The 18,875-nt window shown below is 39.2% G+C and overlaps 1 protein-coding gene and 1 long non-coding RNA gene across 2 annotated transcripts; one reads left to right on the forward strand and one right to left on the reverse strand.

The window, feature by feature from the left end:
* Positions 1 to 302: 302 nt before the first annotated feature.
* On the reverse strand, positions 303 to 9,492 carry cmc1 (C-x(9)-C motif containing 1). The gene is made up of 4 exons (XM_044207054.1): positions 9,347 to 9,492; positions 8,772 to 8,864; positions 2,072 to 2,162; positions 303 to 1,839 (listed from the first exon to the last, which is right to left on the reverse strand). The coding sequence occupies exons 1-4, from the start codon at positions 9,363 to 9,365 to the stop codon at positions 1,719 to 1,721; spliced, it is 324 nt and encodes a 107-aa protein (XP_044062989.1). The 5' UTR covers positions 9,366 to 9,492; the 3' UTR covers positions 303 to 1,718.
* Positions 8,772 to 16,928, forward strand: LOC122881200. Its single transcript, XR_006379125.1, has 4 exons — positions 8,772 to 8,901; positions 10,264 to 10,485; positions 11,773 to 11,820; positions 14,175 to 16,928. It is a non-coding gene; the product is annotated as an uncharacterized LOC122881200 (long non-coding RNA).
* The last annotated feature ends 1,947 nt before the right edge of the window (positions 16,929 to 18,875 follow it).

Genomic DNA, 18,875 nt, shown 5'->3' on the forward strand with positions numbered 1-18,875 from the left:
GAGAGGATTTGCTGCTTTTCTGAGTCATATTGTTATAAATTGACTACCTTAGGGTTTAGAAATGTTGCAGACTAGCAATTTGAGAACAGAATTTTAGGCTCTAGAAACGCAAACTGGTGATTGTGGCTGATTGAAACTCATTGGCCTTTTCCATTACTAAAAAAACTACTTATATAATATCCTCCTATAATTTCACACTGTACATTAAGTCACCTAATCACCTGCCTTGTCACAGACATCCATGGATTACAACCGTGCAGTCAGTTCAGCTGTCACCAAAAAGATAACGAGAGAAAAACATGTTCAAAGAACCAGGAGATAACTTTATATTATGTACAACAATGATACCCCATTACAGTAACTCACTGACATAATGTGCCATCTTTGATCCTTGGAAGTACAGGTATAGAACAAAGAACATGAGATGGCCTGAACAGTCCGCCTCATGTGAAAGCACAATGAAGACGAAAAGGTAAGGTTATAATGGAACAGCAAATGACCCAAAATTGATTTTTATTTTTCCAACTGTTTTTCCTAAAAAAATAAACACAACTGCTTAAATAAAATAATCCGACCCTTCTATATCCTTATTAAATTAATTTAGCTCTAGACTGCTCTGTTAGTGCGGTCTGACTATGAGGCTGATGCTCTACTCTAATACTAATATCAAAATACAAAGAAATTGAAACACTTTTAACCAAAGCTGTACTAATTAAAAATCAATAAGGGCAACCAATTTAATCAGAAAATGTTTAGAAATTGCTAGCTACTTTTGAAGCACTGAATTGATATCGATCTGAAGTACAGAGTGCACTGCAGGCATACCTGAATGTCAGTACTATTGCTGACATTTTTCAACAGTAAAGAATGTCCAAACCTCTATGAAATACACATAATTCATGTTTGACAGAATAAAACAGAGGAATTAAATGTTTATCTGGAACAAAATGCATTCATGAACATTTCATGTTTTGTCTAATTTACCACTGATATACACTTTATTGCTACTGAATATTTTTTTATTTACAATGTCACATTTCATTGCATGTCACACATGTTCATTGCTTGGGTAGATAGTTGGAGGTCTCTTGCATACACTGTACAAGTGTTTAATTTCCAAGTCTTTTTGAAATTCATTGTGTGTTAATATAGACTTTCTTCTGCAGGCGATTTACAAAGCTGTAAGTCCAGGCAAAGGCAACAAGCAAGCAAGACTCTTCGTTACCACTCGTGCTGTCAGTATACATGTACAGTATAAACCCTATACAAAGTGTTCAGCAAATATCAAGCATCCCTCAATTTATTCACACCTCCAAAGCTGAAGCGCTGCGCTCTAATGAAGATCTTCCAGGTTTAGGTACAGAAGATGCATGTAACATGATCAGATCTTTCTGTATATTCTATCAATCAATAAGCTCATTGGTAAATGTAAATGCTGCTGATTCATTCAAGTTAGGAAGATAATTCTGGCCATCTAATAGAGAACACTTTGCAAATATAAAGAACTAGGCATCATTTTGATTATAAACCACTGTTGCACACCAAAGTAGTTTCAGTCATTAATTCCACATATTTAGATAAAATATGCCTTAAAGAGTAATGAACCCTGCCAGATGACCATGTATCCTGGGTGTGCAGGGCTTGGTGCTGGTTCTGGCCAGAGCCTCACACTCCACACCTTCAAAAGGAGAGAAGTTGTTTGGGTGTGATGTTGTTCATTACATGCTAGTTGGGAGTTTTTGTTTCCTGTTCTTTGTTGGGATCCCTGTCCTCTCAAACTCCACTTTCTCTTGGATGTACTCCTTCTTACACAGCTCGAAGAACTCTGGGTCCTTGTAGCTGGTGGAAGACAGAAGGTACAGTATTTATTTTATAGAATTAATGGAGCCTTGTATGACTATCACTTTAATGGAGATTATATGGTTTTGAGACTACTGAGACTAGATAGGCAACAGTTCAGCAAGGGTGGCTGAAAGATGTTGGTGGGATAACACATGGTGCAATAACACATGGGGAGCCACCTTACTGTGTGAGTGCTGAGTGTTGCAGAAGAAACTGCAAAAATACTCACTGTATTGTCAGACATTCCTTCAGTGCTGCATTCTCCTCTCGACACTTAAACACCATGAAGAAACCAGATTCTTTACAGCAGTAGTTGAAGGCTGGGGAAAGGAGGTGGCAGAGACAGCAAAATTAGCAGAAAAAGAGGAACAGGCTCAACATGTACAATAGCATCAAACATAAATGTATTAATAGAACTTGCTTAAATTCTATTAACATCCTACCTTTCACCTTATATTATTTGATCCAAGAGTACAAGCACCCACAAGCAAACCAAGATGGGCCTCATCTTGGCACTCCACCACAAGAAGGAACCTGGTCATAGGTCACGTTGCCAAGCCTCTTATCAAACTGAAACCCATGTTTCCTTGTTCAAAGAAGGACTGAACTTAGCTGTACTGGCCACAGAGTGGTTATATCTGTGGTCACCCAGTTTCCACATTGGCTCTGTAACAGTCAGCCCACCGCCCGCAAATATAAACACGTCTATGGAATTATTCTCTTTCATATCTTCCTGACTGCCAAAAGTGGATATGTCTCCTCATGACTCGCCGTAGGTTGAGATCTCATATAAACAAAGTCACGTGTATGATGTATTAGCTACCTACACATCCCAGCTATAAATACCATGTGGTAGCCTACATTTGACCTTCTTGCTGTTAAGCCTGGTGTTCTCCGCAGGTTAATCACTCCATAGATCTGTCTTTCAGTTGTGTATTTTGCTTGCAGGTTCAAGGGTGGTAAGCACATTCTGTGGTGGTTGTCATCCTGCCTGTGACTTTATGGTCAGAGTGCAATATGTTAAAGGCTGTGGTTGACAAGCTATCCTATCGCTCCTTTCCTATCTGGAGGTTTTCAAGCAAAACATGTCTTTGTACTGGCTCGCTCACCAGTTACACTGACTTCTCTTAAAAACAGTTTGTTGTGCTATTTAATTCCTTTGGTTGCTAGATGTTCCAGTCTAGATTTCCTGGCCTAGGTTGTTAAGTTACTTTAAAGACAAGTAGCTAGCTTGAAACCTACAGCTGGTCTCTTAAACTTGTTGCTGAGATATTGTTGGAGATTCCAATCGTGTTCTGTGGCAAGCTACAGTATTTGTTTGGATTACCTGGATACACTTGCTATTCAGGTGAACAAGCAAGCAGCAGGTTGGATTAGCTTGGCTGGCTAGCCACTTGTTTGTCTGTTTGCATTTGTGATAATACATCTGCTAGATATTCTGATTTGCATCCTGTGGCCTAGTTACAGTTCTCACTCAGATTTCCTATCCTGACTCCCTATCTGAATTGAAGTGATGCTTCAGCCTATCATGCTTTTTTGGAGGAGCTGAAATGCTGCTAGGAATATCCATGGGTGTCAGCTCACCATGGCAGGGATGCTAGGACCGTGGCCTCCATGCACAGTGCAGGGGAACATGGTCTGGATCACATGCCTCCTGTGGACCAGTGTACTGCCTCACCGATCCTCTCTCACCAGATGAGGCACTCATGACACTGCTGCCTGGATAGCTCATACTGGAAACTCCCTCTGTGTGCTCATCCTCACCCAGTCCAGAATGTTACAGTTGGAGTATGAAGGAAAAGAGCTGGGTGGCACAAATGACGTGGCACTTTGTGCCTCCGGATTGATGACCAGAGAACTTGATTGTTGGATGTCCACCCTCGTCGTGACACGACGCCAGGTGTACAGAGGCATCCTGGACAGCACTTTCTTAAGGTTGTATCACATTAATGTTGCTTCTAGGACCCACACTAGCATCAGCTATACTACCATTGGCTTCTGCAGTTGACCAGCAGGTGGGTGTCTGTTCCTCGTGACACTACTGGTATGAATCATCGACCGATTACTGCCACTGACAGTCAGGAAGGAATTAAACAGAACGGAAGTTAGTTACATAGATAACTATGGTTCTATGGTTTCCTGGATGGCTGTCATGTGGGTCACTTGGAACCTTTAGGACAAAAAGATTCTGAGAGGCCGAATGTAGACTTACAAGTGGTATTTATAGCTGGGACGTGCAGGTAGCCTACACGTCATGCACATGTCTTTAATGGATAAGACAAGGCAGAAAGCCAAATGATTACATCATATTGTGACTTTTAGAAAAAAAATGCTTACAGACTGCAGAAATTCTGCAAATGATTGCAAGTTTGTAAAGATGTTTAAAAAAGGCACAAAGCAGCTTAGTTAAAAACAATGCACATACAAAACACCTGAGACAGTTCAAATCCAGATTAACAAATGTTTAACCTTTGTTACATGTCTATCCCCTCTGATCCCAGCCACTGTCCCCTAAACAGGCTGCAACCTAATGCAAAAAAAATACAAATCTATATAACTGGAACACAACTTGTAAAAACAAGGTGAGCACTAATATGGATTGTCAATTGAAATACAAATGAAAAGCCCTTTCACAAGGCTGCATCAATGACAGTGTGCCCGGGCTAGTGGTATATTCCAGATTAAACATGCAAGGTCCTCGTAAACAAAGTGTTGAAGACTGAGTCTTCACCTTGTTAGCAAGCTCTTTCTCAAGGATTTAATTAAAAACACTGCCCCCCCATGTCCCCTTTCAAACAACTGACATAATAACTACCTTTATCAGTGGCATCCGTATGGTTATCACACAGACACTTTCATAAGGATGCAGATGTGAAAAAACCAACTGCAAAACCAATTTAGAGAAGCAGAACACTGCGACTAATCTAATCAGCACGCCTCATCCCTGTCCCATGGTACTAATAGAGGCTGCAGAGGGTTGCCTTTCTGATCGCAGCTACAGCAAAGGCATATGGGACTAGCTTTATTTCAAAAGAGGCCCTTCTAAGGAAAGGTGCTATTCCACTTTCACTTTAAGCAGTTTTGTTTGCCATTTTTAAAGATGTAGAAGTGTAGTTTGGCAGTTAGAAAGCAGAAGCTAGGGGCTTGAACGGTTTAGGGAGACTTGGACCTTTAGAGGAAGATATAAGGTGTGAACATCTAATACATAATTAGCTATAACAGAAAATTATTTCTAGATTTTGAGCAAGATATATGTATTTCTAAATTAATAATGAAATGAATGAATAATGAAACAGCAACTTAAAATATGTCAGTCACTGGGAAAATGTCTATTTCAATTGAGAGTTTTTTTTCTTCCATGTTTTGGATGTGGGGGTCCAGACACAGACCTAATGAATTCAATTTAGAAGTAGCTTTCTGCAAATCAAAGTCTTGCAAAAACAAAACAGTATTCGATGTCAATGTGAAAGTATTTGCTAATTGAGTATGTGGGTTGTTCAAATGGTTTGGTTCTGAAAGACATCCGAGTACTGACATGAATCATCAATGCAATAGGAAAGGCAAAAAAAAAAAAAAAAAAATCACAGGTAAAATAAAAACTACAAAGATTTTATGTACAGGTCAGTAGGAGTTGTATGCTTAAACAACAAAGCCTACAATTTACAGTTTAGAGGCATATGCAGAGACATAACACAGGAAAAAACACTCAGATACTGTTTTTTGTTTTACTTTTCTTTGTAAAACATAATCATACACAGACGTGCAGTAGCCCAGTGCAGACACAAACATACAGAATGAAATGATAGAGGGCGGACGTGGAGGTGTGAAAATGAGTGGGACGAGAAGATAGTAATGTGAGGGGGGTTTCCACTACCCACACAGCCACTGTCTGTCCCATCACCTCTGGCTGCATGTGAATTGTCTCCTCACGTGAGCAGCACACACTGGCTCATACAGGCTGTCATCAGATTTTTAGAAACCACATAACCTTGTCATTATCTGGCTAATGTGTTGCTGCAGTAAACAGGGCAAACATGAGCAAAGCTGTGGCCACCATTTCCATGTCATGCCAATTGACCTGCTCCTCAATTCAGAGAAATGAGAAGGATGTTAGTGGTTACGATGGCGGGAAACAGTTTAGCCATGAACAGTCAAAAGATTAAGGGACAGAAAAAAGTTAGAAGAAAGTCCATAGAAGGAAGATATCAAAGAAGTCTGTGTTGCAGATTGTGTCAAATTTATACAAAAACTATGAAGATATAAAAACATCAACTGAAAGTTATCATATGAAAAAGAATTACATCATTAAATGCCTTAATAATACATCTGTAATGTTCTCTAAAGGTTTAGTTTGCGATTCAAATAAACACATCATACATCATGGCCTGGAGTCATTTTCTGTTGGATTACCTATGTATTAAATATTGTAAGCAGACCTTAAGCCACATTTTGTTGACTCCAGCCTGAAGGATAAGTTGAACCATAAATAAGGAAACATAAATAAATCTTATATCCATATTATCTGAAAAAGTTGGGTTTTCTAACACATTTGTCCAGACATTGTTGTTGTACGGCCTTCCAAAATCTACAGAATTTCTCTGGAAGTAAAATGCAGACCATAAAACTAAAGAACTGGTGGGTGGCATTCATATTCTATTGTGAAGCTTAACTGTAATGAGAACTGAATATTATTAGTTCAAATCTCTAAAATGACCAGCATGGGGAACTAAATTCATTATCCTGTCATTCTTCAATGACATGCAAACACACTAAACCCAGTGCTCACTCATGCGGAGCATAATAAGACGTAAGTTCCTAACCTTAAATGATGGTTTATTTGTGTGATGGTTTATTTTTTACTTAACCTTTCATATGCAAATGTAAAAGATTGAACTTTGGTTGATTGCAGGGGTGTATTTTCTAGAATAAATATAGCAAATACACCCCTTAAATTAAAAGGATTTACACAGAGGGACTTAAATTCAGATTTAAAAATGTATAACTGATTTCCCAACCAATATGAATGCATATATTTAGGGAGTGAATTCAGCTAAAACAGAGAAAGACAAGGAAGAACAATAGTGCTTTGTGACCTTTAATACTGTAGATAACGGTTATTTTTTCCCCTGTTTTACATCAAGTCCCGCTCTGCTGTGCTGTGATTGGCTAATACTTGTTACTTCACTGTGTCCTTGCGATTGGATGCTAGCTGTGAGCGCAGCTGTACCGCTGGGATGACTGAGATCCTAGGTGCTCCCTCACTTGAGACTTATTATCTTACTAGATAAGATAACCAATGTTATTTTAACTGAAATGCTTTCATTTTAAATAATTTAGCCAATTTTGTTATCTTATACAGTTCTCTACCCCTTTGTTTTTCCTCAATGGCAACACATGGTTCAAGATTGAGTGTAACATGTTTGTTGAATAAAGTTTTGGTTATGAATACATGACTTGCGAAGAAGCAAATGTTATATGAACAAGGGGTTAAATTGCGTAGAGTAAAATTGAGTCTGTAGATATAAGGATAAAAATAGATTACTATTGTATTATTACTACATTATCGTCAACGTCTCTAGTGTTGCGAGCCGGACTTGCCAGAAATTCGACAGAAAAACCAGTGGACCTAACATCCAATCACAAGGACACGTCGAAATAACAAGCTAGCCAATCACAGCACAGTAGAGCAAAACAGACTTGACGCAAAACAGATGGGAAAAAAATAGCGTGCAGATAACATGTCAGTATGCCAATATTTTGGTTTGTGTGCAATCCTTTTTCTATTGCATTTATAATACAGGATACACTTAGTTGCCAGATTATTAGGTACACCATGCTAAAACTAATGCAATATAATATGACAGCCCTATAATAAATCCTACCTTCATGAAGCTTATAATGTTAAAGTTAAAAGTTTTTGTTAAAGTTTCATTTTTTGTTTTAGACAGGTGGTGATTCAACTTTATGGTCATGTTGGAGGCTGTAGTTTGTGGTGCTGTTGAATTGTATTGCATTATACTGAGATGGGTTTCTAATATTTTGTCTACCCTAATTGATACAGTTGGCCTTTTTTAAAGCAGACATTTTGACTTATAATGTAAAAAGCTGTAGTAACACCTGTATAAAGCACAGGTGTTACTAATAACATTAACAATGGCTCTGTTCTTAATTGATTAATAGTCATAGGTTTTTATTGATTGATTAATTAGTTGATGTAGTGGAAAAAATATAAATTTTTTTCCTCTAGTTTTATTACAGATCTACAGATGAATGGAGGCATGCTGAAGGCTCTCTGGGTCTTATTGTGTGTGTGTGTGTGTGTGTGTGTGTGAATATGTGACGGTGCGATCATCATCATCAGTTCAGTAAAGATTAATACCCATTGACCTTTTTTTCACAGCAGAGATTTGGACTTGTCATAGCAGGAATAGCACAGGTGTTACTGAGTTTGTTAATGATGGCTCACTTCTAATAAGCCATTCCAGTAAGCCAGTATGCACAATACCAAGGACCTGGAACTGGCTCACCTAAATGGAATGCAGTTGTTATTAATATTATTAAATACACCTGCTGCTATGAAAAAGGTATATTTCCACATAAAAACACCATGACAATATAATTATGGACATAGATGAGACAGTTGGACAAGCTTCTGTACAAAAACGTTATAAAATTGTCTTGCGGGCATGAATTTAACCAGGATAAACTATTTATATAATTAATAATTGAACCAAACAAATAAAGGCAAAACAATTTTAATCCAACTACAATACATGTAAAGGAAATGCATGTTAATTTATCTGGTGTAAATGTTATCAGCGAAACCATAAGCAAACACAAGTCCTACTTTCTAAGCTATAGTTTCTTTTGACAATTGAGTTGAACTTTTGGGTGGGGAAAGAGGTGCTCCATTAGTCACACACACGCACCTTCAACTTTTTCAGCACAGCGCTCCTTGGCTTTCTCCCTCATCATCTTGGGGATTAGGACATCTGTTTCCACATGCCTAAGGTGGATCTCCTCTGTGGAAGCAGGGCAAAAAGAAAGACAGATACACAGGTAAACCAACCATGAACCATTGCCAGAATCATCATTAGCCCCGTGCTTGCCTCTTACGTGTTAATTATGAGAGACTTTTGCTTCACACATGACAATTCTGGGGCTACATCATCACTGTTATGCATTAACTACATTCATGCACACAACCGAACAGCGTTCAATGCAAGTCAACTTTTAGACCATTGAGGAAGGTGGTGAACATATAACCTAGTGGACACATGAAGAGCCATTTACTGTATCATTTGACTTTACGTAGACATAGCCACTTTAGGTTATTTAACGCTAGCTAGCGTTAGCTACACGAGTCCACATGACTTTGAGTAGTCTTTCCAGAATGCACGGGGCTGTATAAAGAGCGATGTTCAGTAGGTTAACTTAGATACTTAGCTAACGTTATATCATTAAAGACACGTAAAGCATTTAAGACAGCAGAAAGGGTTAATACCTGCGTTAGCTGCCTCCATTATGAGGATGTTTCTCAAAATATTGCTAAACTGAACCAATGTGACCTAGCTTACGTACGCTCAAAATACTTCCGGTGTCGTTGTTAGGTGGTGAAAAAAAAACTACAAATCCCACAGTCACACGGACTTAACCGTGGATATAAATTGCATCCGAGTTAACAGTTAATTTGGCACACCTGTACAATATAGTCCGACAGCCCTGCAATAAATCCTTCTTCTGTGAAGCTTTATGTCAGAGAAGTAGTGATTTACCTCTATGGTAATTTATATAATGGACTGTTGAAAGGAGTTAATGCTGCATTTCTCCTTGTAATAATAATAATAATAATAATAGCAATAATAATAATAATAATAATAATAAAAACAATAATCATAATAATACATAAAATAATACATTAGATGTTTTCACTGCACTAAATGCACTAAACATTAGGTGGGAAGTACCTACCATATCGTATAAATCCCTCATGGTTGGTCAACACTTATATATAGAGGGTGGACATAATAGCAGTAACACCTTACACAAGGCTCTGCAAGAGTCTTGCAAAGAGTACTACCTTTGTAAAAGTTAGTCTTACATTTTGGTACAGTATGTCAAAGAGCCAAGAGTCAAGAGTCAGTTTAGTGAAGACCAGTGTTTCCTTCCATTATATGACTTTTACTTACATTTTAATTGATTGTTATGAAATAGTTGTATAAATCCCTTGCTAACGTCACATGTGATTTAATCTACGGGCAGAAGAAGCAAAACTGTCAGCTATGATATCTGTAGCATCACTGACAAATTAAACACTATTCCAATTTACAGCAGAATTTTTATAGCTTTAGTTTTGCAAGATTTAATGACTGGATGCTTTAATAATAGATTCTTCTTTCTTTCTTCTTTCACATGCAAAAGAATACACAATAACAAAAATCTGTTGTTTGGACCAAATGGCATGAGTGGAACAGTGAAAGAATACTCCGCTGAAAGTACATCGACATCCAACCACAATGTATCTGAGCCTGCACCAACAGACTGCATGTTGAGCACAGTAAGCCTGACCACAGTCAGTTGTGTGGTGGACTGGCTGTCTAGATCCCATGCAAAGAGGCCCCACTTGTTCAGTCAAAGCGACAGGTACACACTTACAGACACAGACACACAAACCTTGAAGAAAAAGACAAGCTTCACACATGAAGTTAGAATATAGACTGCAGTGAAACAAGCGTAAGCTACCCACCTCCACATCCAAACCACACATACACACCCAGGGCGCCTTCACAACTCACACTCACCCACATACACCACCAGCAGAGGGGATATGACTCTCTTGCCTTTCTGCCTGAAGTTCTCACAGCTCTCTGACCTTACAACGCTAAAGCTGCCACTTTCCTCTGTGGAGGAGCACATTCTTTTCATCTATAAATCAAAGGCCAGAAAGAGAAAAAAAAACAATGATTTCTACAAGTAGAAAAAAAGACTCCAAACAGAGACCGCGGGCCATCACCTGTATGTACTGCACATGTTTTTGCTTTATTTTTGTTTTTGTTCACCGTAGACTTAGACACATACAGACAGATGGACGCACACAAGCTCCAACCAAACACCTCCCAGACATCACACTCTTCTGTTTCCATCCCTCCTGACACCAGGTGGGCATCTGCAGATTTTAATATCAACAGATCTTTCCAAACTGCAGCACTAGCCAAATTTCCACAACAGGGCCAAGTGGAGCTCATGCAAATGATTGTATAACCACTAAACCAAATCTGAGAAATATTATATTTTAATATCTCTTTAATACTTGACAAAACATGAGCTTTATTTGATAAGTTTCATCCCGAAAGAAATATGTCCCTTTAAAAAATCCACTGTAAGTCTCTCAGACATAGTGCATGGTAACCTAGCAGGATTAACTAAAGGGTTATTCACCAGTTTTCATGCACAATGTGTGTTTAACTTCTAAGTTCAAACAGTTCATATTCTTCATAAGCAAAAATAGCAGGTTTCTCTATTGGCAAACAATGTCATGTGTATCTTTTTATTGCATATGGTAATAATATTCAATGTTACAGCCTGCATTCTTCTCTCACGGAGTCCTTATGATTTTCTCTGACAGTGTTGCCTGTCTACTGAACTGCCATCATGCTCACCCTTTATTCAAAGAAAAGAAACCTTTCTCTTCCCTTATATTCTCATTTGACCACACTTTTCACATTGGAAACACCAGATGCATATTAATTGCAAGTGTGAACCGTCTTTGGGTTTTATGATTAGGTTGTTAAACAAAAGATAAAGAACAAAAGAGGCAAAATGCAATAGTCAAACAGCTATCAGGTAGTGTTACTAATTCACTTACTGACTTACTGTGCGAGAAAATCAATTACTGAAGCAATTGCTTATTGTTGTTTTGTTTTGAAACAGAGCAGATTCTGGAAGGTCAGCCTTTAAAGATGGAGATCTTAACACCTAGTGAGTATTTGTTAATTCCCATTTCAGCAAACCTATTAGACTCCCACACATGTCATTTTCATTTTGGGTCATGGAAGAGTAGAAATCTTATGTAATGTGCCTTTAAAACAATATCATAGTCTGTAAAATACTGTACAAGATGGAAAAGGAACCACATCAATTCTGTCTGAGGAAGAGAGAAAGTAAGCAAGTATCAAGCCCAGTTGGCTCTATAGTGGAAACTGCTCAATACCCCAGGTAGCGTGCTGGCTGATATGGCAAGGGCACGGGCTCCCAACACTGATCCAATACTACCAAAGCAGCAGGGCCCCATGAACCTGGCAGAAGGAGGTTAGCAAAGTTAAACCCTCTTACTACATGCCTCACTGCTCAGGGCCAACCACCAGCTCCTCCAACTGTCCACTGACGGCCATATAACAAGGCCCCTGTTAGAGAATGTTAAAGGGTCATAGACACTGACACCTCTTGCCCTTGTGAGTCTCCAGAAAACCAATTATAATATTACTATCCACTAAAAGCACTGTTAAAAGTGGAGGAAGATGTATTGCACCAAGGATGATAAAGCCTTTATTGCAACAAGTACTAGGACAGATTTTAACTTGTACCACAGAGGAAGGTATACACGTTTGATAACTAAAACTGATCCTTGAAGTACATTTTGACAAGTATAATGCCTGAGCCAGACTGTCTGCTCTGCTGCCTCAGTCCCCACTCCTCCGTATCTGTGACTTCCAAGACGTCGTACGGCCGGCAGATGGGGTGTGGAGATGAGATTTTTGAGAGTGTTTAAACCCAAGCCACGGGGAGCCTCTTCAGGGTCGATGGAGAGCAGATAATCCAACGGCTCGGGTGAGGGGATTACAAACCTACAGGCAGACCTCTGCTGTTGGGTCCTGCTGTGGGGCACCTTTCGCAGGTCACCCCTGTGAAATTTGGCAGTGGTAATTATTGTCAATGTCAACTAGGTGTATCTTGATATTAGAATAAGTCACAGTTTGATGACTTCACCTTTTCTTCTTGCTGGCTTTTGGTACTGATTTATTTCACGCAAGATTATAAATATTCTGCCGAAATAGTTATGGTGACCCCTGATGGAGTCTGCTAGAATGACTGATGGTAAAGGCAAGCTTGAGCTTTCACTCTCTTACAAAAATCAAACATTTTTACCTTTTCATCAATCCCTCTGCCTTCATATTTTGCTCATATAGCTCAGCTCTTTAACCAGGCCTGATATGTGTCACAGTATATTGAGATTTCTTTTTTTTTATTATGATGAAACTTACTCCAGCTCAACTGATACAAGTTTGAAGTATTAATGGCACTTGTGTGTACCAAATTAAGTGTTCAACCCAAATTTAACAATATGAGAAATAATACAAATATTTCCAGGCAGATCACCCACCTTCCTAGAATAAAGTTATACCATGATATTCAAATAGGCTAGAAAGTCTTTTTGCTTAACCTGGCTCTGGACATGTTGGCACCACCCAAGCAATGTCAGGATGCATTTCCTCTCAAGCAAGTGAAGGGGTCCGCCACTGTGCCACAATCTGCACCCGCTTCTCAGGCAGGCTAAACCCTTTGACACCACAGTTTTTAATTAAAATTACATTAGGAGTAATCAGCCGGAAGAGTTGGGGATGGAGGTCAGGGGGATCGAGGGAGGGGTGGGTGAGCGGAGGTATCGTTTGTATAGATGATAGAGGGGGAGAGTTTGACCCCAAACCAGTGATCTCTGCTGCCAGGTCAGTAAAGATGTGGTCAGCTTGTGGTTGTTTTTGTACTGGTTCTATCATTTTAAAAAAGGAGTATCAATAGAGTAAGAAAATACCAATGGCACATTTCACTCAGTCTTTAGTTTTGCATGACAGTGCTGCACATCTCACATACAAATATGATTAAACAATGTAACAGGTCAATTCATTAATTGGTGTAGAGTTTTACAGTAAATATGAGATAAAAGTTTGATAACTAAATTTAAGTAAATAAAGTTACTGCATTATCCTCATGTCCTGTTCTGACATGCTCAGCGGTGATTCAGAAAATACGTTTGTGAAATTAAGTTGTTGAAAGGGGGTTTTTTTTAGAGGAGACACATCTGGCTTTCTCACTGCATCTGTAAAAGGGGAAGACCAAATGTTAATGACTTCCTTCTTCCCAGAAACAGGAGAGGGCTGAAGAGAGACGGGTACAAAGACCCCATTCGTTCTCACTTGAGGGGCTCTCACCAAGATAATTATAAGCTTTATGAAAGTACAGAGCAAAAAGTGGAAGAAACCCACTAAAAGAATGGATGGACAGGAGAAGAAAATTACTTTTCCCCTCTGCCTTTGCTTTATGCCCCCTTTAACAAGAGATGAGACAGCAATGGATGGAGGAGGCCTTCTTCAGGAGGCATCCTGGGGCTTTTGCGGCGAGGCAAACAGGAACGAGGGAGAGCATTCAGCCCTTCTTGTGTTTCTCCCATTCATTAAGGCAGCAAACCTTTGACCATTCTACAATGACCAGAGTTTTCCCTCATTACATGGTCCATCTTGATGAAAAGATGAAGAGGACAGAGACGAGGACAACAAGGAGAGCAGAAATGAAGACCACACCATTTGAATAGGAGTTTGGTATAGAATCCACTAGCACTAAACAACACCAAAGAGAACATCTTGTCTTTTGATCAAGTTTTTTTCTCCATCTCTCTCCCCTTTCTCTGTCCTTTTTTTCTAGCATATGATCCTCTCTAGGCTTCAGTAGCCATATTGCCTACACTGCACTGAGTGTCTGAATGCAGTTAATTATCTAAAAGGAAAAGTTTGTACCTGTTGAAAAGCTATCCTTGGTTTGCGTGGCTTGTTAATGCCAACAAAAAGCAGCCATAGCAGATGGTCAGAGGACACCACATGCTGCGGGAGCCTTTCAGACATGTCCCTAATAAGAATGCAGTGGTGAGAGCTCCACTGAATGCATGCAGGGGAGAGGAAGATAGGTAGGAAGGAGAAAAGAAATGAAAGGGGAAAAAACATCTTTTACCTCTCCATCTATAATTACTCCAAATGAAGAATAGGCTGAAGAAATGGCCGGGGAGACTTTCCATTATGAGAGAAAAAAAACCCCATCAAGTAAAGAAGGCAGAGCACAAGATCGATAGTTTTTAATGGATAAAAGAGAAGTTTTTATAACATCTCAGAAGTAACGACATATGTGCATCTGCGTGTGTATGTGTGTGTGAGAGTGTGCTTATGTGTGTGCTCAAGTAAAATCACTTTTGTGACTTTTAAATATACAAAAGCACTGTCCCGACGCCATTACCTCTTCACTCTATCAGTCCTTCAGTATAGTCATGCTACAGATACAGCTGTCTGAAACTTTGCTTTTTTGCATGCAATGCTTGGAGATCTAGCCATCACATTATCACAGACACATTCTTCTCTCTGTTCTCTTCTTCACTTTATCTAATAAAATGAATCCCTGAAGCTAGAGGGGTGCCTCCTCTTTCCTCTCTTTCAGCATTAGACAGAGATGTTGCTGTCTGTTGGGCTGACAGCAATCTGTGTGTGTGTGTGTGTGTGTGTGTGAGAGAGAGAGAGAGAGAGAGAGAGAGAGAGAGAGAGAGACCTGCTGACCTGGGAGGACCTGTCATCTCATGCTGTAAATGGCCTGTAAATGTTTTCACACTTTCACATGGGGAGTCGTGTGTGGTGAAGCTTTGGGAGAGGTAAAGCTTGGCCAGCAGTATACATCTTGTCATTAGACCCTTCACACCTTAAAAAGTTACACAAATACACACAACACACACACACAGGGAAACACACACAATGTGCAAGGTGTTGCACAAACCAGAAATATGTTAAAATGTCAATGTGCACATGTTCACACTAGTGGACGCAAGAATTTGGCTCTACACACATTAAATATACCTCCTTTCTAGTAGCCCAATTTGCTCAGCTTCTATGCCACCAGCAGAATATGAATGGGCTATTGTCTGAGTTTTATTTGTTGATGATTGTCTCTGAGAAGGTGACTAGCACTGAATGTTTGTGAGCAATTGACAGTGCTTTTATAGGATCAGTAGGTGTGTGTATGTCTATAATAAGTTGCACTAAAAATGGTGAAAAATACACCTCACAAAGGATGATGCAAATCAGGACCCTATCTAAAAGCAGAATGTTTATTCAATATAGATGGTTGATTCAAAGCTCTGTGCATGTGTGTGTGTGTGTGTGTGTGTGTGTGCATGTGATAGAGACGGAGACAAGAGTGGGGGTACGGAAGAACACAAGCCTCACACAGGGGATAGGTGCTAAAATATACAGTGAGAAAAACTCAGTGAGAATGTGACAGCTGAGCAATAGGGAGGAATGGGACGAGTATGGAGGAGTTGTGTTATGTAGACAATAACAATCTATTTTTTACTATCAGTAGTGGTATATATTTTCACCAGAAAACCAATGTTTTTTGAAATGTTTTCTCTGGTGATTTTTGTTTTGCTCTGAAAGTACTGTCGAGGGCATATTATTCATCTTTGAAATCTGTTCTACCAAGTGTAGACCTACAGTATAATCATAGGAAAAATGTGAGGGTATATTAAAATATGAAAAGCAAATGCAATGTACTGCATAAAATTTCACTTATATTGCTTAACTTTTTAGAAAACTTCCATACTTCATATTGTCTTGCAAGTTTCTCCGGCACTCCTAAATTATGCATACACATACACATTAGCCTACACATACACACACACAGCACCAGGAGCAAGGAAGCAGCCTCTCAATTATCAATCTCTCTCCACTCCTCTCAACACCTCATGTTTCTCTGTTAATGACTGGATTAAGGCTCTGATTAAGATGCACTTAACCCATAAACAGCAGTCCCCATTCACATAACATCGAAAAGCCAATTAAAACAAGCTGGGACTTCAATTAAGACTGACAAAGGCCAGACAACATCAGGGGTTTTGTGGGTGAGGGGGGAGCAGGGACGAGTGTGTCACCTAAGTCTATGCCAAGAGGAAAGATTTGGGTCAGAACATAAAAGTAGTATTGTCAGATTCTGGGGTGATAATACTTTACCTCAGTTGAGAGGAGCAATATGTTTTACGTTTCTTTTTTTTTTTTTAATAAAGAGGGCCGATTTAAGTGGCTAACACAAGAAAGCACAAAATGGGCCTAGGAGTGTAAAAAATGTTTTTGGTTGTAATTATTGGAAAATATTACAGAAGTCTGAATTGCATCAAATCTTCACTGTATGATAGTTTCATTATAATTTATACTGATTTGGTAAAAAGTGTCTGTGTGTAGGGTTGGATTCTTTGTTGTTTTTGTGAGCACTGGTTGGATTTTTAATTGAATAACTACAACAACCTTTAATGCCGGATTTATAGTTTTTCACCAAGATACCGAAGACTGTGTCTTCTGAAATGTGACAAAATCCTAAATTTGCATTTGACAAGAAGATTATTAACAGGGTAAAGATGAATCCAGGTAAATGCAAAAGATCTAGAAATCATCCAGACATAATTATGTCTGTTTACCTGCTTAGTTTTGATTTTTTTCTAGTGGTAAACAAGGGATTCTAAGTCGCAGGGACTGTTGTCTTTAGCGGTTACCAATTCAGACGGGAATTTCTACTTCCAAACTTCTAAACAAAGCCGATTAATTAACTCTCAGGCTTATACCTCTGAACCATAAAGAGCTTACAAATTACCTTGGGGGAAGTGATTACAACCATGGAAAACAATAAATCAATCAATGAATCTAATGAAGCCTGCTTGCCGTCGCTGGCATTTCGCTCTTACTCTCAGTCATCTGTGGAATAACAATGGGAAAGAAGGGGATCATAGTTAAATTGTTAATCATAATGTGATACCACAGTCAGCAGATTCCCCATATGAGAAAAACATGCTCAGGGTCCTGCCTATCGGCTCAAAGAGAGGACGTAATGCAGAAAATATTCTTTCCACTCCACTGGAGAGAGGGACACTCTTCTAAACAATACATAGAATGTATATGTTCTTTTGCTATTGCTGGGTTATTGTACTGTATTGATGCTTTTTATTGCTGGGTCAATATATACTGTAGATCTATTCAGTCTCTATGAATGCTCTGTGTGATAAAAGGCATATTCAGAACCAAGTGTAATGAAAGAATTGGTACATTACAGTGATGGAGACACAAACAATGTGTTCTCATTAAATCTTGTGTATATTTATAAAGATTATGACAAGGCTGGGAGAGGGGAAACAGTTGACCTACTACATACAATATTGTCTTAATAACAAGTTATTACCCTCTTTCACTGGGAGGTCAGAGGTCAGCTAGAGAAAAAACTGCCTTGCAGTGGTAAGTATGTGATGGCTTGCGCAGCAGCACTTTAGCAGGGAGGCTATTTGCCAGTTTGAGTTGTCTGGTTGGAAGTTGGTAAATTTAACCACTTGGCAGCCCCATGCAAATGAAGCAAAGCCAGCATTAGAGGTCATTAGAATTCCCATTCTCCATTTTGCTTTGTAACTTAACTTCAGTACATGTTAAAAGCTTTTTCAGGGTGTGTCCATATCACTTGTCACCATATGGCCTTAAATGTATCACTGTCTCTGAGGATCAGAGTGGTTTTATCAAGGCAATAGCTTATTACTGTGACCTGAGATGGAATTGTGTTTTTGGGGGCTGCTGACACTGGCAGATTGGTGGGCAGGAATTCTTAACAGTACAGATTGGGTGATAACGAAGAAGTACTCTAATCAGGGCCCTTATTGGCACTGGCCTGAGACTTCTAGAACTTCCCTTCAGATAAGTGATTTTGGGACTAATGGGTCTTGGCTGAGGACAGCTTCTAGGAGGATGAATCTCTTGTGTGAAGTTGCGATCAGGGTGAACTGGCGAGGGCATGCTTAGACACTTGATCATCAGTGAAATAGTGTGCTCTCTTGTAGCAAAGACAGGCAGTAAAAAACAAAAAATAAGAAGTGTACTTTTGGTTTGAACAAATTTCAAAGACTGGACTAGGTTAGGACCACATGATGGCATAAACCTGTCCTTTGCCTTTGTTGAATGCCAGCATAAGAGCTT

Source organism: Siniperca chuatsi, linkage group LG9, assembly GCF_020085105.1.
Source record: "Siniperca chuatsi isolate FFG_IHB_CAS linkage group LG9, ASM2008510v1, whole genome shotgun sequence".
Taxonomy (NCBI): Eukaryota; Metazoa; Chordata; class Actinopteri; order Centrarchiformes; family Sinipercidae; genus Siniperca; species Siniperca chuatsi.